Raw genomic sequence first — 27,670 nt, 5'->3', positions numbered from 1 at the left:
GGATAATAACACAATATTGACAATATCTGTAACTTTTGTTAATTTTGAATAATATATATATATATATATATTTTTTTTTTTCTAACAAGGAAAAAACATGGCATTCACCACTGACTTCCGCCCAACTTATGATGGTCAAGGTAAATACCTGAACCCAGCTGAGTTAGCTAATGATTTTCTAGCTAAGGCCTTTCAAAGGGATTCACATTGAGAATTGCCCAAGTTTCACAGGGAAGCAGCAGTGACAAAGCTAACAATAGATGAACACTTAAAAAGAGTTTGATCCTTGTTTATGGTTTGAACCTGTGGCACTTACAGACCCATCTATGTTTTCTTCATTTAGCTAGAATACTGGCGGAAAAGAAAGCAGCAGAGTTGAAATGTATAGGTCCAACCTCAAAGTTAGATTAAATTGAGGCTTGAAAACTTGAATTCAAAAAACCTGTACCAGGTCCAAATGGGAATGTTATTGACAGTGTAACAAATTGAGGAGGTATGTACATGCTGGTAGCAATGCTGAGTAAGTGGTGGTCGCAAAATGGTAGCAACCCACTTGTATCAAGCAGACAAGAAAATTTTGACACCTTTATGTTGATTTGATCCTTTCTGCACAGTAATTTCTGAAGTATCTCTCAAATACTATCCAACCAAATCACCCTATGAGAACCCCCAAGACTTTATGGCCTGAAAATTTTCATAGTTCTAGAAGCCTGTGTCCGACAGAAGGGACACCTAGAAACAGCAGAGGAACATCGACGACAGAGTACATGACCACAAGGAACTATTGTTACATTGACTTCAGCACTTAAACAGACCCGACACACCCAAGCTGCTTTTGCTGTCTCAGCTTCTTTTGCCGCCATATCAGCCTTCTCCTGTTAATTTGCAACCATGTAAGAAAATTATTTTTCAAGAGAAAAAAGATATTAATCTTACAAAAAGGGAAAAGCGTAAAAAATTATATCATTTTGAGACTCGAGTCAGCAAAGGCTTTTGAGTCGATATCTTGCTGCCCTGAGACCTTCAGAAGAATTCAAACAGATGGAAAAAGTTTCCATCAATTGTTTTAATTTTATATATCAGCTCATTTTCACCATGGAAGCAGCAAGACTGCAGTCACCAAATAACTCTGAATGTCAAATCAAGGATGCTGCTTTATGGTCAACATGAAAAAGAACAATGGTCTAACAATAAAACAGGTCAGATGTTTAGGATGTGATCTTCAGTTTATCCTTGTTGTTGGGGTCTTCCCTTTTGTGGGATATAGGCTTTCCCCCCTTGTATGTTCTTTCTCCCGTTTGGTAATGAATTTCTTTATTCATCCAAAAAAAAAAAAAATTTACAGAACTCGTCAGATGTTTAGGATGTGATCTTCAGTTTATCCTTGTCGTTGGAGTCTTCCTTTGTGTTTTTGTGCCTTCCCTCCTTTTGTGGGATATAGGCTTGGTCTCCTCTTTCCCCCCCCTCCCTCCCCATTTTCCGCCCTTTATGTTCTTTCTCTTGTTTGGTAATGAATTCATTTATTCATCCAAAAAAAAAAAAAAAAAAAAAAAATACTGGGAAAAATGTAGATTTCAGGATGAACAGATATATATGCTGCATGTACAAGAACCACATGAAGTATTATCATCGAAGCCATAGGAATGACCGCCATAGGAATGACCATCTTCCCCAGATTAGAAATGGAAAGAAAAGAGTACAATTAATTGAAACCAAAGATTACTCCGCGAAGTGTATATCTCTGCTGCCACTGGGGACATCTTCAGGAGTCCTGAAGGAAAAGTTATGTTGGTGTTTTGCAGAACCAAGTCTATCACTGTGGAAATGAAGGTAATTATTAATGGAAGTTTCTTTAGCTAATAAGTGAATTGATAAGTTCGTTGGAGTTGACTTCTGGTTGGTGATTGGCTGGCCCACAAGACATCTCTACCAGGCCATGGAGATATTCAGGGAAGCTGGTTTCTTAAGCTCTCAAAGAATGTTTCTTTTTCTTGGAGGACAAATCTCCAATGCCTTTGCTGATGAGCTGGATAGAGGAGTCACCGGATAGTCTCTTTATTTGGGTCCCCATCCTGCTGGCCAGTTGTGTTTGTGGGCCTTGGCTTAGGCCTTTTGTTGTTGTTGAATGTACGTTTGGATTTGGTTTATTGCAGTTTTCAGTTGATCTTTAGCCTTGTATTTATCTTCCTCTATCACAATAAAATGTTCTATTATCTATCACTTAAAAAAATAAATAAATAAATAAAGGAAAGATGGAAAAAGCGCACAGCCAACTTGACCAGAGGCAAGAATAAGGTGAAGAGCATGAATGCCATTACCATCCCCTGATTGATTACCATGTGGGAAAATGGAATTAAGTGCGGGTTTGTGGTAGATGGTAGCCTCCGATAGCGTGCAGTAAACAGTAGGAGTGTGTTGTAAAGGGGAATGACGAGGGAGGGGTAGGAGATGATGACATGTGGGAAGATCAGAAGGCTGTACATGCATCCAATGCAAAAGAATGTGCATTCATTTGCACTCTTGAGAGGAGTGCACATTCTTCAGTCCCCTGTAGATAAACAAACCTTCAGTTTTATAGGGGGCATGGTTTTAAGTCGGGTTGACCAATAAGCACAAGGAACACATAGGAAGGCACATCTCGGGCAATGTGTTGAGAATCATAGTTTTCAAGGAGTCGAGGTGAGCCAAGGCACTGACCTGAGGCCTAGGCGATGGCTTATTGGTCAGGGCATGCATAAATAAGTTCAGTCTAGAACCCCTCAGGTTGTGTTAGTACTTATCCTATACCAATATCCTGACCAAGTAATATAAATAAAGGCGACTGCAGGCCTTGCCCATTCAAAAGGGCCTTGGGGACCTAGACAAGGCCTTAACAACAGTGGAAGAGGGAATTTCATATTTTAAATTCTCAAGTCCATGATGGCATAAATCTAGAGGCTGACATTGACAGGACGAAGAACCTCTAGAAAGCAGGCCTTCAGGAACATCGTGGCTCAAAATCCCAATGGAGCTAAATGACCCGTCAACTCTACAGGATTGTTTTCAACCTCAAGTTGAGGTACCGAAGCAGAAAAGGAAGACAGATCAAGAACTGGCAATAATGTAGAACCAGTTCAAACGAGAACCAACCCTAGTAGGATTGATATTCTAGTAGCTGATAGAATCTCCAAGAAAATTGCTGTCCAGAAATCCACATTTGATGGTTTTGCAGGAAGCTTGTAACAGAAATTAAAGACGAAGAAATAAACAAAAAAATAGAGAAGGGGAAAGGGGGATAGGTATCATAGGTTGGGTCGAGTATCTCACTCTTCCCTTCACCCATGGGCATCTCACCCAAGCTGTCTCCCACAGCACAACATCTCACAATTTTCCAGCACAAAGCTTTTTTTTTTATTCATTCAATCGTGGACTATAGATCAACCTTCTTCCTTTATTTATACACTTTAAATTGATTACAAAATTGGGTCCTTCCTTGCACGGAAAGGAAAGGAATCCCCTTATAATTAGATATTATCCTATTTGGAAACTGATTATAAATCAAATCAAATCAAATCAAATCCCTCCCTTTTACAAAGATAGAAACACAATAAATTAGAATTCCTACCTTATAAAAGTAAAAAAATCTAAATTTAGAAACTAGCTAGATAATATCTTCCTAACTACACCAATCAAAGATTTCCTAAAATCTTGCAGCTTAAACTCATCCATGCGCTGGCCATGGGACCCACAAATCAAGAGGGAATCTTCTTCAAGTCTTCTCCACGCAAGCTGTACTTGGTTTGAACCAATCAAGAACCAAGAACCAAGCCACACATCAGACCAGGCTGCCTCCCACAGAAGTTGCATCACGCAACCAGTCAGGACTAGTTTTGGGGCCTTGTTCCTGCGATCTACAACAGGCAACCATCACATGAATGTGATTCTGGGTCATTCTGACAATGTGAATGATACTCTGATGACACAAATGGCACGACGGTGAATCAAACACCAGAAATCAGAGATTCTCATGTTGAGGAGAGACCACAACACAGAATAACCCCTATATATAAGGGAGATAAAAACTTTGATAAAGCATACCTAAGACATGGCTAAATCTGGAAGCTGGGGGCATGGCTGAGCAGGGGGAATACGATTCATTTTTTTTTTCTGCCAAACATCTTCAGCATAAAAGTAGAAGCATAAAAGTAGAAGACATGTTGGTATACTCAAGAATTGAAAGATTTCTGATTTTAAATCAATGGGATGATCATTTCCACAATGTTCGAAAATAAGCCCTACATCAGCCCACCTCAGATTCATTGTCCTTTTATTTTTGTTCCCAAAGAATCATCTAGTTGTGCTCACCACCACCCTATCTTCTTCTTCTTCTTTCTTTCTCTTTTATTTTTTATTTTAATGTGGTTGAGTCACCCAGGATAAGCCTTTGGTTGGGTTCTATACATGTTGGAACTTTGGTCCAATGGGTTTTCTTTCTAATAGGTCACTTTAGTGATCCAGAAATATGGATAGGAGGTACGAATACAGGATTTGACTCTATTAGTTAGTCTTGAGAGCATAGTTGTCAAGGCATCGCCTAGGCAACAACTAGACGTCCAGGCAGTTTGCTTGAGGCCTAGGTGACAGTCGCCTTATTACACTGCATGCCGCCTTGTGTTTTGGCACTTATTTACTTAAGATATTATTCATAAATAAGTAAATACCCCTATTTGAATCCAATAAAAATAGTTTAAAAATCAAATTCCAAAAGGATAAAAAGTCAACCCCCCAGTCCAAGAAGAAAAACTGGATTTTGGTTATAGGGGCGATTTTCAACTTTTAAATGCCGGAGTTTTTCTCAATTATGAAAATTTTATAAATTCTATCATGTTAAAACATTGCTAAAAACCAAAAGTTTAGTAAAATAATTTATTGTTTTGATATCCATAAAATTATTTTCATTCAAGCGATTTTAACAGCATTCGCGCACTTAAAATAAGTTTGACAAGAGCATAACTTTGTCATTACAACTCAGATTTAAGTAATCTTAGACTTGTTGGTAAGCTGATTTTATATTATAATTGATACAAAAAGTCTCATGTAAAAATAATATCATTTGACCAGTCAAACTTATTATAGAACTAGAGCATTTATCTAAATTTTGATTTTTTATAACTTAATATGACCTAATGTTAATTTTTTATGATTTAATATGGCTAAATGTTGATTTTTAATGACTTGATGTTGCTTAATCTTGATTTTTTATAATACAAGGTATATATAGCTTAATAAATAATGTTAGAAAATAGGAAAAATAAAAAATAACAATTGGTCACCTTGTTCGCCTCAAGGCGTGCGCCTTCTCGCCTAAGCGCTTAGACAACCCTCCATTGCCTTGGTTTGCCTTGGCGCCTTGACAACTATGCTTGTGAGAGAATATCTATTTATATAAGTGCTTTATTTAGGATGGAACAGGTTTAAGCTGCTCTCCTTTATTTTATGCAAACTTTTAGTCAGTTAAGAGTTAAGACTACCTCCATAGCAAGCTACTGGCTGGCGAACTTTTAGGCTTAGTTTGAGTCTATTTTCGAGTCTTTTTTTTTTTTTTTTTTTTTTTTATGAATAAGATAGTGCATTAAAAGGAAGGGGGGAGGGGAATATTAATATACAGGCCCAAAGGCGAAGAAAAGAGAAAAAAGAAAGACAAAAGCTGGCAATTTGGGCTTCATTCCTGCACAGCAATTTGATGAATGAAAATTGGCTTTTGCCTCTTGGGTCTATGGTGATTTAGTACCTTTCCACTGTGGTGATCCAATAGAAGCCTTGGTGGTGATTCTTAATTCATATATGTTGTAATAATGGATTGTAGGCAAGGTGCATATATCGAGTTTCGACCCCTGGGGAGACCGGAATTTCGGTCGAATTCTGGGAAATTTCGAGAAAACCAAGGAAATTTTCCTGATTTGATGGAAACTTTGGTTTTGACCCCCAAAATGTGTTTTTTTTTTTTCTCCTATTTTTTGTGTACGTCTTATTTTAGACATTTCTAACCCATTCACATAATTGGTTTCATGGAAAAACACCTAAAGTCATACTTGTGGTGTTGACCAAAATTTGCTAATGAATGGTTGAGTGTTGACTAAAACCATACTACATAATTACATAAATATATATATATATATATATAAGTTACTAACTAAAAATGTGAAATGTATGATTTAAAGTTAAAAGCAAACAAAACATAATGTAAAAGATCCAAAATAAATAACAATACATAATTGTGAGTTGTCTCTCAAGTCTCATCAGTCAACAGACTCAACACTCAACGCTCAACAATCAATTCCAAGTAGATTGTCTAGGAATTGACATGCAAGAGAAAAATCAGACACTGTGAATGCGAAGATTCAGACATGGTGCCCTTTCTCATTATCATTTACCACCCATTCTTTCCTCCCGACTATTCACGCATGAAGATCGTCGTATGTATGCTCGACTTCGGTTGCCGGTGCTATACGTAGGAGTACATTATGGCAGGATCAGTCACCCGGGCGAAGCTGCTATAAGACTAGTTGCCCCTGAAAAAGGGATAACTGCCCGCACTACTCACTTATTAGAACAGCCAAAATACTTCGAACTAGGGAGTGGATTATAAGATTAGTATATGAATTCGCTAGTTACTTTATTTCCAAAGACCCGCATGAGCAAGCCAAGCTACTCACTAAGACTGCCCAAACGAGCATATAAAAAATTTACATCATTCTACTCTAGTTCCACGTATATTCTATAAAAAAATGATTTTTGAGGAAGGTGGGACCTACCTCTTTGGTCCAAGCTCCCTTCCTTAGGTAGATTTGCCATGAATGTGCAAGATCCAAGCTTAGAATGAAGATTTGATGGCACAAGGATCTGGAATGTTTTCCTAAGCTTCCCATTTCATAGAGAAGAAATATGGGGGCAGGGTCAAAAATTTGAAATAAAAAGGCTTGGTTTCTCATTTAAGAAGGTTTCCCATTGGTCCACTCGAAATTTCACACATTTCGGTTGAAATGTGGGAATTTTGGTCGATACCTGTCAAAACCAATGACTTTTAAAAGTCACATGTTATTTGGTATCGAAGTCCTGGGATACCGTCGAAATGTGGGAAATTTTGACAGTATCGGTCAAAACCTTGAACAATGGTTTTAGGGTGTTTTATGGTTGTTTTCCAAACGGGCCCTTAAGCTCTTTGGGGTTTTATTTTATTATAATAAAGAGGGTTTGTGTCAAGTTTGATACAAGTCACAAAGTTCTCCCCAAACCAACATGGTATCAGAGCAGGTTAGGTGCCCCTCCCCAAAACCCCAAACTCTTCTTTCTCTTCTTCCCTCTGCCATGATCACCACCGCCTCTCTCTCTCGCTCCTCACCACTACCGTCGCCCTCTCTCTTCTCCCTATAAGAACCTCCACCGCCGCTCCACTATCTCTCTCTCTCGCAGTTCCCTTTCTCTCCCCACAACTCCTTCCCTTTCGCTCAAGTCACTCTCTCGTCCTCTCCCCCTTTGGCCTTCTCCTTTAGGCCTTTCTTCTCCAAACCCCTTCTCCTCCTTTCGGTCTAGCCACCTCCCTTCTTTTGGTATTTTTAGGGTTTTACCCTTAGTGGCGAGTTTTTTTCCCCTCGAGAGGTCTTCTCTGTGGTATAAACTCTAGTTTTTACCCAAATCCATATGACGGACTAGATCTGGACGCTTCACGTTGTTTGTCAATATTATTGGGATCATAACCTATGTAGTATGAAGATTTTGGCACCTCAGTTCTTTTGGATGGAGGGAGTCAAGACTCTAATGGCGATTACCCCTCCTTCCCTACTAACTCCATCAGGTTGGATGGGGGCAATGACCTAATGTGGTTCCTGCTACTTGTCTATTTTTGGCCAGAATTATGCGGGTTACGTTATAGGTACTACTGCTCCCCTGTTACTATTGGCATGGTTTAAAGTATCTTCGATACAATACGATACCCTTTAATACATATCTTAAATTTAGCCGACCGATACGGTGACCGATACCGATACTTCAGTCCTTGATTGTTGGTGCCCTCCAGGATAAATGGGATGTTGCCAACTGTTCGGTAATGTCCTATCTCATCAATTCTATAGTCCCATCAATTGCTAGGGGCTACTTATTGCTTGACACTGCTGGCCTTATCTGAAAAGCTGTGAATGAAACCTATTCTCAAGTGGGCACTAGTGCTCAGTGCTTTGAGTTGAGAAAGAAGCTTCAGAGGGCTACTGAAGTAACTCACTACGTCTTACAATGCTCTATCTCTCTCCTATTGTGCTTTTGTATCTTCTTTGCCTTCTGTTCCCATTCCTCAAACCTAGTAAGGGGCAATTGCAGAACCTAGATGGATGGATGCAATGAATGATATGAGGGTCATTCACAAAAATGGCACATGGGAATTAGTTACTCTCCCACTATAGAAGCGATCAGTAAGCTGCAAAATATTGATGGAATTGTAGACAAGTACAAAGCAAGAATAGTTGCCAAGGGTTTTACTCAGACATATGGGATTGACCACCAGGAGACTTTTGCCCCTATTGTTAGAATGAACTCAGTCAAAGTTAGTCTCCTGTGCAGTGAACCTTGGTTGGGAGCTACAACATTGGACATTGGTGAATTGATAGAGGAAGTGTGTATGGATGTTCCACCAGGCTACTCTAGTTCGGAAATCCAGGATAAGATGTGCAAATTGAAAAGAGCTCTGTACGGATTGAAAAAATCTCCCAGGGCGTGATTCGGTCGGTTCCATAAGAAAATGGTAGCAGTTGGTCTCACTCAGAGTAATGCTAATCACACTGTATTTATAAAAAAGGTGGGTAATCAAGTTACCATTATTATTATTTATGTGGACTACACTTTTGTTACTGGGAATGATAAGGCCTATCTTGGTAAGGAGTTTGAGATTAAGGACTGGGAAAAGTGAAGTACACTTTTGGGATTGAGGTCGCACAGTCTACCAAGGGTATTGTTCTCTCTTAGCAAAAAATATACCTTGGACTTCCTCTCTGAGACTAGCGTATTAGGGTAGCCGTCAGATGTGTATTGAGGCAAATTCCCATCTCAAAAGCAAGGAAGGTGAACCAGTTGACAATGGTCTATATGTCTATATCAAATGTTGGTTGGAAGACTCATCTATTTGTCTCATGCTTGGCCAGACATAGCTCATGCAGTTAGCCTTATAAGTCAGTATATGCATGACCCTCACTCCTCTCATATGGAAGCTGTGTTCCGTATTCTTCATTACTTGAAGTCAGCTCCAGGAAATAACAACTTATTTTCTCCTTTAGATCACATGAGAGTCAAGCCATATACTGATGCTGATTAGGCAGGTTCTCCAAATGATCGTCATTCCACTACGGGCTAGTGTACATTTGTTGGTGGCTACCTGGTTACATGGCATAGTAAGAAGTAGGCAGTTGCGGCCAGGTCTAGTGCAGAAGTCGAGTTCCGAGCAATGACGCATAGTATTTGTGAGTTTCTTTGGCTTTGAGGTCTCCTTAAAGACTTGGGTATGCCTATTCAATTTCCGATGTTGTTATATTGTGACAAAAAGTGAGCCATCAGCATTGCACCCAGTCCAACATAATCATACTAAACATGTCGAGATTGACAGGCATTTTATTAAGGAGAAGTGGAGCAAGGACTCATATGCATCCCTTTTGTGAGAGGTGAAGATCAGTTGGTAGATATTCTTACAAAGGGACTTGGTAGTAGAGTGTTTCATTCTAGTTTGTGCAAGTTGGGCATGTGTGCTATCCATGAACCAACTTGAGGGGTGAGTGTTGTAATAATGAGTTTTAGGGTGTTTTATGGTTGTTATCCGAATGGGCCCTTAAGCCCTTTAGGGTTTTATTCATTATAACTAAAGAGGGCCTGTGTCAAGTTTGATACAAGTCATACTTCTCCCCAAATCAACAACATATTTCTATCTTCTTTACCTTCAGTTTTAATTCTGCGTGCTAGTTCTTAGTTGTGATCTCTAAGAATTTGAACTTTCTACCGATTGTGGAAATCCTGCTGCAACTAGGAGTTTTGAATTCTGGAATTTCAGAACTAGTTTCTTGTCTCAATATTCTTCAGTTTATACTATTCTATTTTCTGTTTAAGCCTAGTTCATATTCTCTTTTCAAAATCTCATCTTTCCATCGATTTCCTAGTTTCCTACTTGTAGTGTGATTTCTTTAAACTTCAGATTTGGTTTATGATTTTGAGTTGAAGTTTTAGATTTCTGTACTGCTATTTCTGCTTAGTTTCTGTTGCTATTCTGACCATGTTCTGAATATTCTAAACTCAGCCATGGAATTCTGGTTCTTGAGGATTCTCTCTTAATGATCTGTCCGTTGGATTCTTGATCCCATTTTACCGATCTGTTATATTAACTGATTCGAGGAATTTACCAGAATTTTATGCACATCAGTTTTGTTGTCGCTGAGTAATTTAACTAATCCTCATATGACGAAGCAACAGGCTTTTCCCCACTTTCCAGGGGGAGGCATACTTTCGAGTCTACAACGATGGAAGGGGGGGGACAAAGTGGAGGGAGGACCCTCCCAAGAAGGGAAGGGGGTGAGGGAGCAGAAGGAGACGAAGGAAGAGGACTGGGGGCGAAAGGGAGAGGTCTAAGAGGTGCCGGAGGCGTTGGTCGGACATGGGGGCGATCATGTCATGGTGCAAACAAAGAAATTCCCCCGCATCTCTTTTAACCTCCCTGCTTTTATGCTTTACAAATATGTTAATTGAGGGTTAAATGGCAATCGATATTGCATGGATCTACTCTTTTGAGGATCTCTCTTGGAGATTTGCCAACATCATTAAGAAATAAAATACTTGGCTGCACAACCAAACTGCTTGTTCCAGTGGAAACCAAGCATGGAAATGATTTGGCAGATCCTCCAGAGAAACAAGGAATGGTCAGGCCTAGTTGGAATTGCAAAAATGATTATATCTATTGCAATTCCCAATTTAGTGTTTGTGATCTTTGTTGTCTGCCTTTGTTTCGGGATCCAGATCAGGCTTCTTGTGTACCAGTCTGATCTTTGTCCTTCCCTTTCAACCAAATGCAATTTGAAATTTATACCCCTCTGTGGTACCCAAAATGAAAAACAGAAGGGCACACAGATAGCCACAACCATGAGAAGAAGAAACAGAGTCCACAATATAATTCCAACAAACTTAAAGCAAATCTAATAAAGCAATTCCAATGAAATGGTGAGCGTCAAATTACAGACCTGCTCGAGTAGCAGAGCAGCCTGAGATTCTTTGATCTGTTCCTGAAGGGTCAAGGTTGTTTGTAGCAATGACTGCTTCTCCACATCCATATCGATCCCAGCTGCAGAAAGCATATCATGAACTGCATTCACCAGTTCTGCTGGTGACACACGGCCATAATAAAACTCCTTGGCTCCCTGCATCTGTGCCAAAGAAAAAACCATTCTCAGTTTTATTTGTTTGTATGCATCAACAGAAAGGCAATCAGTAATGGTGAATGTAGTTCCACGTACGCGGAACAAAAATAGAAATGGGGAGAGAAGTTATGCACAGCTCTTTACAATGGGCCTAGGTATCACCCAAAGAGACTTTAGGTTGCTAGCAAGGATAATAAAAACAGGGTTATACTTGGGCTCATGAACAAAATGGCACCCCATAAACAGAAACCCAAATCTGGCCGGCAACAGGCTTTGTTGCACATCACTGCTCTAGCCCAGTGGTTGGCAGTTCGAATGTCTGGTCCAATTATCCGAACCTTCTTGATGGGATAAAACATATGACTTCTGCGGTTTAGAATATAGAAATACATGCTGTTATTTTGCAGAAAATACATAAGTTGGTGTGTTGGTTAAGGTGTGCTATTGCATGCAGTAGTCAGTAGATTGAATCCTCTCTGGTGCGTACTTATTTTAAACAATGTAATGCTTTAAGCATTTCAAGGTCCAGAATACCAACCGGTTGAAATCTAAAGGTTGTACAAGAACAAGGGAGTAAGAGAGAAGATGGAAGAAGAAGGTTGTTGTGGTAGAAGAAGAAGATGAAGCTGTGGTAGAATGTTGTGTGAGAGAATGGACCCTCTCACACCTATATTGCTTTACTAATATGATATAAGGAATTACATACACCTCCCTAGGCAGGTAAAAGGTAAAAAAGGACAAATACAATATAAGACAAGAAGTAAATAAATCAGTTCCCAAAGTAACCATAATACATAAACTCCAACACAAACACCCAGTCAGGGTGATCTGGACAGCTGGATAGTTCGAACCAGGCAGTCCATTGACCTTTCAATAGTTTACAGGGCAGCTGGATAGACCGAACCAGGAAGTCCATTGACCATTCAATAGTTTACAGGGTACCCCCACCCAGGAGAATGCAGATTGTGTTAAGAGTTTATGTATTATGGTTACTTTGGGAACTGGTTTATTTACTTCATGTCTTATATTGTATTTGTCCCTGTTTACCCTATACCTCCCTAGGGAGGTGTATGTTATTCCTTACATATCATATTAGTAAAGCAATATGGGTGGGGGAGAGATTATTCTCACAAACACAACATTCTACTTTCATTTGTCTTGTTCTCCTTCTCCTTCAATCTCCTACTTTCATTTATCCTCTTCCTCTCTTCCTCTCTTCCTCTCTTGCTCTCTTGTTCTCTTAGAATCCCTACACTCTAACCCAGTGTCCATCCCTAGAGGCTGACGGCCCAAACCGAGGTCTGGCAGTCCGTGAAAACAATGAGATTGGGTATTTGGGTCTCATAGTGTCTTCGGCCCACTATCATAGTTTTTACTCAATCCATACTGATATTAAGAAGTAGATTCAATTGAATCAGACGCTCATACCTTGGGGAGCTCACTATTTCCATTTCCAGCAATTTCACGCACTGGGACATGCATTTGGCTTGACGTTTCTGTGTGCCCACCTTCTGGCAAAGTCGAAGGAGAAGCCTCACTGACTGTTGAGATGGCTCTGAACGAGAAAACCTCAGAAGAGAGAAGAGGCTCAGAGATCCCTGGTGCTGTTTCCACTTTCAACCTGTAGAGTGCTTGACCTGCAGATGGCCTTACATCCAGTGGAACTCTACCATACTTCAACTTCTCTCCGTTCTTTCCTGTCCTCCAAGCCACCATCTCCCCAGCATAAAAAGGTCTCAGTGGATGAAACTGCACCTGAAGAGCATCCTGCGGTAGAAGGTCTTTGCCTAACAAACGATCACTTCCACCTATAGTCCCCAGTTCTCTCTCAGACCCAAGTCTCAGCGTACTAATGACCACTTCCTCTAAATCTTCAGGGCAAGAAAACAATGGCCCAATAGGTAATGGGGTTATGGAACCCAATACCTGGCTCACAATGAAGGAGATAACATCCAAAACTGAAATATAGTTAGGAGGTTCAGCAACTAAAATACAGTTCTTCGATTGGTCAACAAAATGAAGAGTCCTGTGTCCAGATCCATCCTCCCATTCAGGTAAAATGGACTGCTTTGTTGCACGGGTGATGTCTAAATGCTTAGGAAGTAGCATAAATGAGGTGCGGAGACAACGCACAAACTGCAACTTATCTGCAATGTGCTTGAGTGAACTTTCTATCTGCTCCAAAGAAAGTTGTCCAGATGCAGGAGTGCAACTGTTTATGCTATTGAGAACAGTCCACACAGCAAGCTGAAATGATCTGCTGGACAGCTTTTGTCTGACCATTGACAGTGGTATTGAATCAATTTCATCTAGAAACTGTAATTTCTGTCCATGATTTAGTTCCTGCAAAAAGAAGCAGATCGAAGTTCAATGCCTGAAATCTAAAGATGAAATTTTGAAGCTTCAGGAGGAAAGGAAAAAAAAGGAAAGGGTTCATAACAATTTAAACCTCCACAACCACTTCAGAGAGCTTTCTAATACCCAATGCTATACATATTCCCTCTGACAGATATGGGTGCACAAATCTCAGCCTTGAAGTGTCTATGGACCTGAGATACCGTGAACCATGAGGATCAATGTACACACATGAACTTGCCAGAACAAGTCTGCAGCCATCATCTGGGATTATGACATCTGAGCAGGAACCATCTGACTCGTTGTCCTGAACAGACCCATTGCAGATAAAGTGCAAAATCTCCATAACAGCACGAAGTTCGTTTGGATTTAGTCGCTGGTAACCGCATGCTTTCTGGAGATTCATCAGAAGGTCCTTTGCACAGGAAACTGAAAGCACATCTTGCAGCCCCAAGTCCTTGAGAATCTTTACAAAAGGGAGATAAATCGTAGGAAGCTCAAAGGCAAATGGTGACAGGTTGACCGTCAGACGCACAAAAAGACAATTTGCAGTCACCAAGCGAGTTCCATTCGCAACAGGCATGAAGGCCACTTTACGCAACTCCAATATATCTGTGAGAGGTGATGAAAGAAAAATAAGTGTAAAAAAGTGGACATTTGAAACCACACAACTCAAATGTTGATTGACCTATTCATGTCATTTCTAGGCTTAATGAATCATGAAGGCAGCCTAGCCAGGCCTGAGATTCTTGGCTTTTATTGCATTAAATGGTAACATCCAGAGATATAGGATGCAAGCAGGAGGAATATGGTGGTCCACGGAGACTTTGGCATCTCATCAGGTGAACAGGCAGCTATGGTCTTCGTCCCATCTTTGAGCATCACATTCCAGTGCAAACCAGAGTCTGCAAATGAGCGGCCGGTGAGGTAGCTACAGAGGACTGTCAGACCCAGTACGTGTTGTGGCACATCATCTCCATTGTAGAAGAGTGCTGCATTACTGTTTAGATTTTTCTGTTGACCCCCCCCCCCAAAAACTCCTTTTGGATAGAAACTTTTTTGTTGTTGTTTCTCTTCTTGTTGGTGTGTGGAACAAATGAGGCCTCAATAAATTGATGTTTACTCGGGTCTATTCTTGTTTGCAGTCTTTTTCTCTCTTCAGTAAGATATCATTCATCAAAAGAAAAAGAAAAGACTAATGATACAGACCATAAGCAATTATTATGTTGATCTAGTATTGGAGATGATGATATATATCAGTAATGTTGTGAGTAGGTATAAAAAAATTACACCGTCTCATCTCTTCGGGAGCTTTCAGCTCCAAGGCAGCTTGGGATTTCATCAGGCTGCGGGGAGCTCCTACACCTTGGAAAAAGATTATCTGGTTCAGACATCACATCCCTCGGCAGACTACTTTGAGAGCTCTCTCAAATTGCCTCCCAACTCAATCTTTTCTCATTCACCGCCAGATCTCGGTCTCCCCCGCCTACTCCCTTAGTTGGAATGGTATCGAGGATAATTGCCCCTTCTCCCCTTCTATATGGAAAGGGCTTCTGGATAATGCTGTCCTAGGCATCGTCACTCCCCTTTCAACGGGAGTGGATTTGGGTTGATATGACTTTTAGAGGCTCCTCTGTTTGCAAAGACGTGGCAGGTAATCTTGCTTTCAATGCCTCTATCAATCAGATTTGGATTGAGAGAAATATCAGGAAATGGACCTCCAACTCTCAGCCTCTTCAAAAGATTTGGGATTCCATTTCCTTTGACATAAAAGGAAAGCTTTCTACTCTCTCTACTTCTTGTACTGATTCCCAAAGGAACAGGCATGTTGTTGTCTCTTGGGCCTTCCTCTCTCTTGTATCCAAGCCACTCCCCCTTAAGGGTTTGGGCTGTTGTGTTTCTCTTTTTTTTCTTTTCTCTTCTTTTCCCCCTTGGAGCATCGTAATTTTTCTTCTCCTCTTTGGTAATGAATTATATCATTCACCCAAAAAATAATTACATCGTCTCCAGCTTTAGTAAGTATTGTATAGTTATTCATCCAAAATAAAGATATTTGTACATATTAAATCCATTAGTTAAAATAAGCAGAAACTCTTACGTAACTACAATTTAAGGGTAATGGTGGTCGTGAGAAAATGATCACCACAGTGACTAAATCAAAATATGATTATTAGGAAACAAGCTGACCTGAAGCTGAAAGAGAACCCCAAATCTTATCAAGATACTTCAAGACCTCACAAGAGGCTCCTTCTATGGTCATCATGCCTGGTGACATTGGCCAATGAGCAAGTGTGTCTTCACCACAATTTCTTCCTACAACCTGCCACACATTTTATTAGTCATAAACCACAACTGGGAGATAGTCTAATTAACAATGGAAGGGAAACATGTTTATAACCTGTAAATGTTTTAAGACTCTGGAGAAAACTGGAGGGCTCCTCAAGTGGAATGCTCCCCAAGAATATTCAGGTGGAACAACATTCTGTCTGGAAAGAATAGGAGCACAACTCCAGGCTAGGGGCCAATCCTTCAATAGAATAGCTTCATTATATGTGGATAGCACTCTTTTGCCCCCTTTCTTACCGCCAATACTTGGAAAACCTTTTTCAGCTGGTATAAATGCAATGTTGCTAAGAGTATTGCAGAAATTATTGCTATAGAAAACAGCAAAGTTCGAAAATATAGCATCCAGGACAGCTCCAGCTAGTGACCATATTTCAAAGGGAATTTCATTCTGAGAAGAGAAGTCTGCATCAAATTCATCAGCATTCTCTATAGACTTCATGCATTCACCCCCAAGTGATTCTACCTTCCTCGCGCATTCAACTATAGCATCTGCTTCAGCTGCTGTTCGAAGACCTGTTTTTCTTAAAATGTGAAGCCACCCATCTGTACTAAACCTCTCACCAGGAAATTTCCTTTTCTCTCCAGAGAATACTAAAGTCAGTAAAGAATCACCAGGATCAAATAAATCCTGTGGTTTAAGCAATTCTAAACACAGTTCATCAGCATTCCTTACAAATTTAGTCTCCTTCAATACACCAACCACAGAAGGATCAAGCTGGAGATCTTTCCAATTTACATACAGATATATTAATATATCCTCCTGTTCTGACTGGGCTTTATTTTCAAAACCAGGCAATGCAAATCTCACCAATATCTCTTGATCATGCAATTCAGGGACATCAAGGGCACGGAACAGCATATTTCCACCCAAGTCTCTGGTATAGAAAAGGCAATGTTCATCATGTGGCTGAAAGAACGAATCTTTAGAGATAATACACTGATTTTGGCTATACAATTTGGTGTACGAGCCCACAACAGTTTTGTATATAGGTAGATCTCGCAAAACATCAAGCTCTTCTCTTTTGTAAGGAGTGCCACTGGAGGAATTGAAATCTGAAGCAAACAAGGTAAACAGATAATCACGATCTGCTTCTGTGAAAGAAGCAGGTTCAGAGAAATAGCCAGCTTGTTTGGCTGCCAGAAGCTTGGAAGCAATCACCTGCCCTAGTGATTGGCTGGGCATGGGCAAACAATGACTTGGAGCAGCACACTCCAGGAAAGCTGTATCATATGCCGGTATATTGCACTGGTTCAGTAATGACAATAATGAAGGGTGTCTTGATTTGACTACTTCAAATGCTAAAACATAGGACTGGACAAGCTCAGACTCGGATGAATCTGTCATGTCAGGTCCCTCACTAGTCGACTCTGTGGCAACATTTAAGGTAGTTGAACCAAGAAAAACTGGTGGTATAAACACCATGCTATGTTCCCTCACGCGGCATAATACTGGTCTACCTAGAAAAGCAGGAATGATGGGCCAATCAGAGAAAAGTGAGAGATCTCCTGACGATTCACTAAGATTTTTCCAAAATAGTCTTACCCATTCAGGAGAAGGTCCTCCCTCACCACTTGAATCTGTACTGCTCTCCCATGAAAACCATGGAGCCTTATGCACATTCATTACATGATTTACCCAATGCTCACTAAAAAGTAACTTCATGTGACTTGCCAATAAGTAAGGGGAGAAAATTTGCAATTTCATCAACCTTTGAATGGTTTGGTTGGAAAATATTTCATCCAAGATTGGTCTTCCCAAGCATTTTGGGTGGACAAATTTTGCTGCAAGTGGAAGCATCAGTTTCTGCTGCTCCTTGTTTGCAATCCAAAGTTCAGTGACACCCAACCTTGCTAGATGCCTTGTAGCAGTTGGACATGGTAAGCCTTTGAGTTCAGCAGCTATATTCAGAAACTTCTGGTCAGCATTTCCACTACCACTACCACTACCATTACCTGAAACGAAGTTTTTCTGAACCATGGGAACTCCTGAAATACCAAAATCTTCAACAACTCCCCGGCCAAAATCAAATAAAGCCTTCCCAAAATTTGTCACAACTTCCAGTGCATCTGCTCCTGAACTTGCAGGACTGTGTGTAGACAACCAACGAGGTTCACGCATGTTCAGATTTGATGCAGAAGCTACCATGCTACTCTCTTGTATACTCCCTCCAACAGAATCCAAGGTATTGTGCTCCAGTGATACATCAATATTGGATGAAGTAGAGGACTCCTGAAGCTTAATATCAGCCAAAGAGTACTCAAGAACATCTATATAAGTTTCAACTGACCGAAGCACAATAGAAGACGAAGAAGCTCTGAGAAGATCCCTCACCATCTTTGGTCTGATTTCTCTAACTGCAACCCCAACAGCCTGAATTTCAGTCACTAATTCCCAGGGTACTGAAAACACAGGATAATGTTCCTTGATGAAGCCACAAACTGCACCAGGTGGCACGCTATCACCCACTCCATTCCCAGGTTGTGCAAGAAACATACCTTCTTCTGCCTTGACCAAGTTTCCAGAGTAAAGTTGCCATACAGGAAGGTGAACAAGACGTATATAAAAAGGTCTTATTACTAGACTAATTATGCATTCCCAATCTGCTTTGAACATTATCAGCAAGCTTGGATTACTTGCATCACCACGTTGATTGGATAAATGCTGATTAGACCTTGGCCAGAACAGATAAATTCGATCCGAATAAGCCTGTAAAATTAGACTAACTGAACGTACTGAAGCTGACTCAATAGATGAATTGGAGGGGTCCCTTCTTAGCTTTTGGATTTCCAACACCATTTCGATATAAGAATCACGAACACAAGACATAAGTTCACGGTTCCAGGCCTTTATTAACTGATATACAGCATCACGCTGTGCGGCCTGTGCCTCAGTAGAAGTTATCATGTCTTGGTATTTGAATAGGTAGCGACCCCCATTGTGACACACAAGGAAGCATCCAATAACAGTGACAGGTATTGGTAGATCCCCAGAAAGAGGAAGGGGAGATAAAATGCAGGTTGATGAAAGAGCACTGGTAGGCTGTCCATTCCGGGAGATGTGTGCTGCAACTCCAGCAACTGGAGTTAAATTGTATGCCAGATATTGACTGGAAAACCATGTCTAAAATAAGTAAAGAAAAGTATCATATGCATTTGAGGGCTGAGAGATAAACTTTAAGACTGTAATCATTTCTCATCACAGGCACATGGATCTCAAAGAGCATATGTTCAACTTGTTTCTAAAGTTTAATATTGTATTGTATTATAAAATGCATATTGAACATTATTAACCAAACAAGATTTATACCGGTACTACTTTTACTTGAAATGACATACATAAGAATAATCATGTATGAAAGGTGAAAAATTTTCCCTCACTGACGCACTTCATAGAGAATGAATTGTAAAAAGTATCTATACTTGACTACAGCGAAAAGGCATAACTGTTTACGGGCAAAAAAAAGGTCAGGGTTACAGAAACAAGGTAGGAGATATCTATGCAACTGATCAAAGAAACCATAAACCATTTAATTGGCAAATTCTTTTCAACACTGCAAAAATTGTTCTGAATACTAGCTGGCCAAAGTATGCTAAAAATACCAAACAAAGTAAAAAAAAAAAATATTATCCACACTTAAAATAAAAATTTCTCAAACAAATAAAATAAATATGGGTTCACCTACCTTCCAAGCAAAAGAAAATTTAATTACTTTCTGTGAATTTTTCCCGTCAATTTCTACATCCAATATCATAGATAGGTTGAAAATCCATCAAAAGGAAAAATAACAATATCATTAACATAAAAATCATCTCTACTAATAACAATATCATCAATATAAACAATAAGGAATATCCTCCCCACACCAGATTGCCGAAAGAAAACCGAGTGATCACTATCGCATTGTAACAGTGCAAACTCAAGCACCACATCAGTAACCTACCAAACCATGGTCGAGGAGACTGCTTCAAACCGTCCAAAGACTTCTTAAGCTTGCGCACCATCTCAGACTCCCCTTGAGCAACAAACCTCAGAGGTTGCACCATAAAGACTTCCTCACGTAAATCACCATGAAGGAATGCATTTTTAACATCAAGCTGATATAATGACTAATGATGAGAAGTTCCAAGAGGTTTTTTTTTTTATGAATAAATAATTCATTACCAAGGAGAAGAATATACAAAGGAGAGGGGGGGCAAAGGAAACAAAACCCACAAGGGGGCATCAAAACCCTAAAGGATTAACTAAGGGATACAACAATTGGGGGGGGGGGGGAGAGATGATAGAAGTAGGAAGGCCTCATGAGACAACAATGAGCCTGTTCCTTAGGGTATCACGGACCGGATGAAGGCAGAGAGATCTAAGCTTGGAGGACACATCAAATTAGATGGCCTTCCAAATCCCTTCCAAGGAGCGGGAGTTGGGGGTCCATCTACGCACATTTCTTTCCATCCAAAGGTGGTTAATGGTGGCGCAAAAGGCTAGTTTCCCAGCTGTGTCGCAAATGGTGGAGCCACTATAGGCCATGTCTACCCAAATCTATTCCCGAGGAAGGGGGAGGATGGGATGAGTGGAGGGCCAGCAAGAGTGTAGGACCTTCTTCCAGATGGATGCAGAGAAGGGGCAAGAGAAGAAAAGATGGTCAACATCTTTAGTACCATGCCAGCACAAACAACAGGAGGTAGGGACTTGGATGTCGCGGTAGTTAAGGAAGGACTATGTAGGGAGACAGTAGGAGAGGGCACGCCAGGTAGTGAAGCTATGGCGAGGGATATGGCCTTTAAACTAGATGATGTTTCTCTAAGGAATAGGACGGTCTTTAGAGCGAACAAAGTTCCGAGCAGATGTAGAGGAGAAGCGGTTAGAGGAGGGGATCCAAATGATGGTTTCCCGAGAGCCTCGGCGTCTGGGGGATGAGAGGGAGGGTAGACCAAAGATCAAGAAGGGGAAGGAGAGGGGGGGACCAGCCCGCAGGAAAGAGGATGGAATCAACAGTGGCAGAATGAGTCAAGCCAAAAGCCACGATGATTCGACGGGAGATAAGGGGGAGAAGGATGCCCGCAGAGGCTTTAGCAGGGAAGTTGATGACACAATTGCCACACAGAAGAGTTACTGACGGGGCGTGGCAGGCGCCTTCCAAGGCGGCAGGATAGGCGGGCAAGGTGGATGGAGGGGGGGATTGAGCCAAGGAGGGGGGACAGGGACTCACGGAGGGGTGAAAGGAGAGAGGAATTCTTGAGAGGGCAAGTCTCACGAGTCAGGATGACGAAGGGAGAGGCGCGTGAGGAAGGCAACAGAAGTGGGTGTCGGGTTGGGTCCATAGATGATAGACCAGGATCAGGAAAGGTGGGAGGCTCAACTGGGTTGCAAAACGGGTGGTTTGGGTCATATAAATTACCCAGGAAGAGAGGATGGTCAAATGGGAATTTGGAGAATTTAGAAAGGAGCTCGACTGGAAGAAATTGGTTTAGTGGATAGAAAAGCGGTTCAGGTTGGGCCTGTCGGTTTGGGTTGGAGGAATTAGGCAGAAGAGAGGAATTAGAGGGATTAGCCAAAGGAGGAATTCGAGGGATCGTCATACCAAGAGCAGAAGTCGAGCTAGGCCGAGAAGGAGGAAGAGGAAGGAGAGGGGGGAGAACCAAGCACAAGGTTCGGCTACAGGCACAGAGGCGAGAGAGGAGGTGGCGTCAAGAGGTATAGAGGGGCAGAGAGAGGAAGCAAGGGGCGGTGTCAGGATGTTAGGAAAAATAGGTTCATCGAGGCAAGCCAAGGTAGAGTAATGGTTATTGGCCAACAAATCTTCACTCATACCACCAGTAGAAGAAGGATCCAAGATGTAGGAGATAACGGTCGTCGACAAAGAATTCCGTCCCCTATTTCTTTTGGATGGTTTTCTCAGGGGCGGTGCTCGAAAGATAAGTTTTCAGGAGCTGAGGCTGCCAAGGACGAGCAGGCGATAATTTCAACAAGAGCTAATAGAGTCGCTTCATCACTATTTTTTCCAATCACTTCATCGTTTTTCTCAGCCGTGATGTCTTTTTGGGATGTAGTATTTGGAAATTTTTTTCCACAGTGCACTATTGTATGTCCACTGCATTTGCAGATAGAGCAGATGGGAGGAATCCAATCATATTTTATTTCTTGTACAAAGGAGTGATCATCTCCCTCAAGGACAGTAACAGAAGAAGGAAGAGTCCTTTCAGCCGAGACCTCAATACATATACGAGCAAAGGAGAGGGGATCCATAGCTTAGTTCTCTTGTATGAATAGAGAGGCTTGCCAATGATAGAACCGATAATGCTTAGACCCTTAACACACCAGAAGTGAAGGGGAAGGTTGGGGAGGGAGATCCAAAGGGGGATGGAAGTCGGTTCCGAACGTTGGAAGGATATGCGTTCGTCCCATTGCTTCAAGAAGATTGGTTTTTTATCCACGAACTAAGGGCCACCATCTATAGCAATAGCCTTATCTTCAGGGGAGGAGAAGTTGAAGACGAAAAGGTGAGAGGGCACAAGGGATGCCACTGGTTGAGAAGGGAGGCTTTGACAATGGAAAACGGAGGTCGGCTTCCCAAGAAGGAACCTACGGCGTAGAGTTCCCATTTGCAGATTTTAGTATCAAGGAGCCCGGGGGCAAAGGCCGACAGGGGTGGAGTTCATGGAGGAGGGATGGCAGAAGTAGAGAGAATGGCCAGAGGTGGGAGGCAGAGGAGAGGAAGGAGGAGAGGAGGCAACGACAAAGGACCAAGGACAGCTATTAGGGAAGAAAAGGGAGGAGGGACGAGAGAGGAGGATAGGGCAGGAAGGTTGGGGCCACCGTCGGCAACAACCGAATGAGGGAGGGGAGAGAGCATGGGTTCAGGTCATCGACCAAATCACTAAGGTGAACCAACATTTTGTTGCAAAAGATATTAAAAGGTGAGCTGAAGCGAATTTGGCAACAGGAGAGAAAGAATCCAAATAGTCCGCTCCATAAACTTGAGAATACCCCTTAGCAACCAATCTTGCCTTTAACCGAGCAAGAGAATGATTGGGGTTGACCTTAACCACATACACCCAAAGAAAACCAATAGCAGACTTACCCAAAGGTAAGGGTACAAGATCCTAAGTCCGATTTTCCTCCAAGGCCAACAATTCTTCCTCTATAAATGTCCTCCAGCCAAGACTAGACAATGCCTTTGCAACAGACTAAGGAATAGGATGACAAGAATAGGTAGAAAAACAAGCATGAAAAGAACGAAATAACCTAGAATAAGACACAAAATTAGAAATGAGATGTTGAGTGCACCTTTGAACACACTTATGTTGAGCAATTGGAAGATCAATGTCAGAAAGAGGAATATCTAGTGCGAGATCCATAGACGAAGACGATGAGGCAGGTGTTGTAGAGACAGGGGGTGTTGGAGCTTCCCAAGGACGACGAGTATAAACCTGAACAACTAGTAGAGGAGGTGGCAGTGATGCAATTGACAGAACTGAGTAATGAACAACATATATGGGAAGATCATCCATTTGAAACAAAACAAATGATTCATCCAGCTAGGATGTGGACTTAAAAGAAGGAGATATTAAAGATAACAAAATATTTCTACAATTCGGGAGAATAACACTTATATCCTTTTCAGGTACGTGAGTAACCAAGAAAGATACATTTGAGAGCTCTAGGATCCAACTACGATAATCCTAGACGATGACTACAAATAAAAAAATACATCCAAAATCATGAGGAAGAACAAACAATGGATGATAAGGAAATAACAAAGAATGAGGAATGCCACCATGTAAAATTGAAGAGGGCATACGATTAATAAGGTAAAATGCAGTTAGAATATCATCAACCTAAAAATACTTGGCCACCTTCATCTCAAACAGAAGGGACCAAGTCACTTCCATCAATTGTCTATTCTTCCATTCAACAACACCATTTTGTTGAGGGGCGTCTAAATAGGTAAACTGATGATCCATACCACGTCTAACCATAAGCTGAGAAAAAGGGCAAAGAAAAATATTCTTTTACATTATCACTACGTGAAAATTTGATAGAAAAATGAAACTGATTATGAATTTCAGCAACTAAAGCACAAAATAAAGAAAACAATTTAAAACAATTATTTATTAAATAAATCCAAGTAACCTTGGAATAGTCATCAACAAAAGTAACAAAATACTTAAAACCCAACTTAGATGTAACAGGGAAAAGACCCCATACATCTGAATGAACTAAAGAAAAAGGGGGTGTGTAGATTGTTTATTAACTCTAGGAGAATAACTCACACAATGGAGCTTCCCATATTGACAAGATTCGCAATATAAACTAGAAAGGGAACTAAAACAAGAATCAAGCATTCGTAGACTCTGTAAAGAAGGATGACCCAGGAGGCAGTTTAATTTGATGGGGAGATAGAACACTTGAGCAAGCAATAGAAAGAGGATCGTCTCAAGAAGAAACAGCCCCCCCTCCCCTGTTTCAGGACCCTTACCAATCATCTTCTTCATCATAAGGTCCTGAAAAACACATGAATCATGATAAAAAAAGTGGTGGAACAAATGTAACCAAGTGTAAGTTTTCTTACAAATAAGGATTAAAAGGAAATTGCGGCAAATGAAGAACATAAGATAATGACAAAGAAGAGTTGTGATGAAAGACCTTTGCCAGAGAACCATTGACCAAAATGACACTAGAAGAAGATTTTGGACAGAGAAAAATATACCTAAAACACCAGACTTGTGATCCGATGCACCCAAATCAATCAATGATCAGTGACAAGAAGAAGAGAAACATGCAGTGGCATTACTCGTCTAGGCAAAAGTAGCAATCGAGGGTTGAGAAGGTTGAGAAGTCTGAAATTGATTATACCGTGTGCAAATTCTTCATCTGTCATCATAACCATCTTACTCTCAGATTGTCCAGCTTGGGTGGAAGGTTAAGTACATGTAGTTGAATTAGAAAAATGCTTCTAAGAAGGTTTGTCATGAAGTTTCCAACAAAAATGTTAGATATGTCCTGCTTTGCCACAATGGTGGCATGTTCACACTGTTTCTGAACTATTTGAAGAGTTGGAATTACCAGCAGTTTTCCCTTTACCAGTTCCATTGCCAGTGCCACATGTATTACTACGATTATTGTTCTAAGATACAAGAACTGAACTATCCACTGATGGAGGATCATGAGAACTCTCTTGAGACACCCATAAAACTTGGGAGAAGGTACTACAATAGATGCCACCTTATCACCTCTAAGAATCTGAAAACGAATAGAGTCATACTCTGTTCGAAGAGCACCCAAAAATCCCATAACTGCAAGCTATTCTCTCTGGTACTCCATCTGTTGCATATAACTACTAATAGGAAGTAAATACTTTAACTCTTCGCACGTCCTCTTAAAATCAACAAAGAATTGGGTCAGAGGACGACCTTTCAGATCAACCTGAATAGAACTCCTGATGGTCTGGTGTTAAGCTCACTTGGCATAACAAAAGACTGGGCAATCTTCGCGTGACCTGTAAGCTTGACAAGGCCCTTGTTAATGAAGCTTGGCTTGGAGCCTTTCCTTCTTCTCATGCCTGCTTTGACCTCCCTGGGATTTCTGATCATAGCCCCATCTCAATCAATGTCCTCCCCTTCCGCTCCTTTAGTCCAAAGCCCTTCAAATTCTTTGATATGTAGACCTCACATCCTGACTTCCAATCCCTTGCCCTTAATGCTTGGAACATTCCCACTCCTAGATCCCTTTCCCCTCTCCTTGCTTTTGCCAAAAAGCTTAAGAATGTGAAAGCTGCTTTAAAGCTTAGGAGTTCCTCCACCTTCGGGATTTGGGAACATCTCCTCTCAGGTTTCCTCTGGTCGGGACAAGCTTCACTCCATTCAATCTAGACTTTAGTATGATCTCCTCAACCATTTTCTGGCCGAGGAAGAAAAAGATGCTGCTTCCGAGTTATCCTTGCTTCTGGATCAAGAAGAAAGCTTCCTCCGTCAAAAAGCCTGCATCAAATGGCTTGAATTAGGTGACTCTAACTCGACATATTTCCATAGATCTCTCAAAGCTAGAAACAATGCCAACAACATTCCTAAGTTGGTCTCCTCCGATGGGATTGAGCTCTATTCCCCAGATCTCATCATGACAGAAGTTGTCTCCCACTTCCAAAGGCTCTTCTGCCCTTCCCCTTCCTCCCCCCTCCCATCCCCACTAATCTCCTTAACAAGTTCATCCCTGATGAGTTCCTCCCTTTCCTCCAAACCATTCCCAGTGAGGAGGAAATCCTTTCCGCTATCTTGTATCATAAGGCCAACAAAGCCTCGGGTCCCGATGGCTTTAGTATGGGCTTCTTTTCTGCCTGCTGGAGCACCATTAGAAATGGCCCCATTCATGCAGTGCATAATTTCTTCTACAACCATACCAAAATTGGTGGGATCAATCACACATTCCTGTGTCTCATCCCCAAAAAGGAAGGTGCCATCACCATAAATGACTTTCGTCTCATTTCTCTTTGTAATCTTCTCTACAAGTTCATTGTCAAAATCCTTGCCAACAAAATCCAAAAAGTCATTGACTCTCTCGTTAGCCCCAATCAATTGGCCTTCATTGCGGGTAGGAGCATTTCGGATAACATTATCCTCTGTCATGAGATTGTCCGTGGTTTTGACCGCAAGTTCCACTCTCCAGTTGCCCTCAAAATTGACATCCACAAAGCTTGACATGGTCAGTTGGGATTTTATTTCAAATGTCTTGCTCCAAATGTCCTTCCCACCTTTGTTTGTCCATTGGATTCACACTTGCATTTCCTCCCCTCACTTCTCAATTCTGGTTAACAGGAGTCCTGCTGGTTATTTCCCCTTGAGTCGTGGCATTCGCCAAGGATGCCCCCTCTCTCCCTTGCTCTTTTCCTTTCCTTGGAAGTCCTCTCCCGTTCCATCCAATCTGCCATTAACCTCCACATCATCTCCCCCATCCCTAAAGGCAAATCCCTTCCCCTCTCCCACTTGATTTTTGCCGATGACATCATGGTTTTCTCCAAGGCTGACCCTCTTTCCATCTCCACTATCATGTCCACTCTCCAATCCTTCGAATTCTTCTCGGGTCTTAGCATCAACCTCATCAGTTTCAATCTCTTTCTCTCTGGAGTCTCCCCCGAGACTCGAGAATCCCTTTCTGAGAGATCTCTGGAGTCCTATCAAATACCTGGGTCTCCCCCTCATATCCTCCAGGCTCTCTTCTCATCATTGTGCTCCAATGCTTGACAAGCTCAGGAAAAAGCTCCATCTTTGAAAAGGCAAACTTCTCTCCTTTGCCGGCCGTCTTACATTGATTAGATCGGTCCTCCAGTCCATATATCTCTACTAGTCCGGTACTTATGTCCTTCTTGCCTTTGTGATTAAATCATTTAAAAGTCTTATGTGCTCCTTCCTTTGGAAGGGCTCTGACTCCTCCAAATTCCTTTGACCTCTCAGTTGGGTAAGGTTTTTCTCCCCAAATCCGAAGGTGGGCTTGGGATCAGGAGAATCAAAGATGTTAACTCCTCTGGAGTCCTCAAGCTAATCTGGAAAATACTCTC

The 27,670-nt window shown here is 41.3% G+C and overlaps 1 protein-coding gene across 1 annotated transcript in view; it reads right to left on the bottom strand.

Moving 5' to 3' along the window:
- Positions 1-385: 385 nt before the first annotated feature.
- Positions 386-27,670, bottom strand: part of LOC122064596 — a 39,067-nt gene continuing 11,782 nt past the window's right edge. Inside the window, exons 3-8 of the mRNA XM_042628322.1 lie at positions 16,174-19,228; positions 15,963-16,095; positions 13,870-14,387; positions 12,849-13,763; positions 11,244-11,426; positions 386-875 (exon numbers count right to left, since the gene is read on the bottom strand). Of these exons, the coding sequence (XP_042484256.1) occupies positions 678-875; positions 11,244-11,426; positions 12,849-13,763; positions 13,870-14,387; positions 15,963-16,095; positions 16,174-19,228 (5,002 nt within the window). The 3' untranslated portion in view covers positions 386-677. The remainder of the gene's footprint in view (positions 876-11,243; positions 11,427-12,848; positions 13,764-13,869; positions 14,388-15,962; positions 16,096-16,173; positions 19,229-27,670) is intronic.

This window comes from Macadamia integrifolia, unplaced genomic scaffold (assembly GCF_013358625.1).
Source record: "Macadamia integrifolia cultivar HAES 741 unplaced genomic scaffold, SCU_Mint_v3 scaffold1689, whole genome shotgun sequence".
Classification (NCBI taxonomy): Eukaryota; Viridiplantae; Streptophyta; class Magnoliopsida; order Proteales; family Proteaceae; genus Macadamia; species Macadamia integrifolia.
This window is presented reverse-complemented; position numbering and strand designations above follow the sequence as displayed.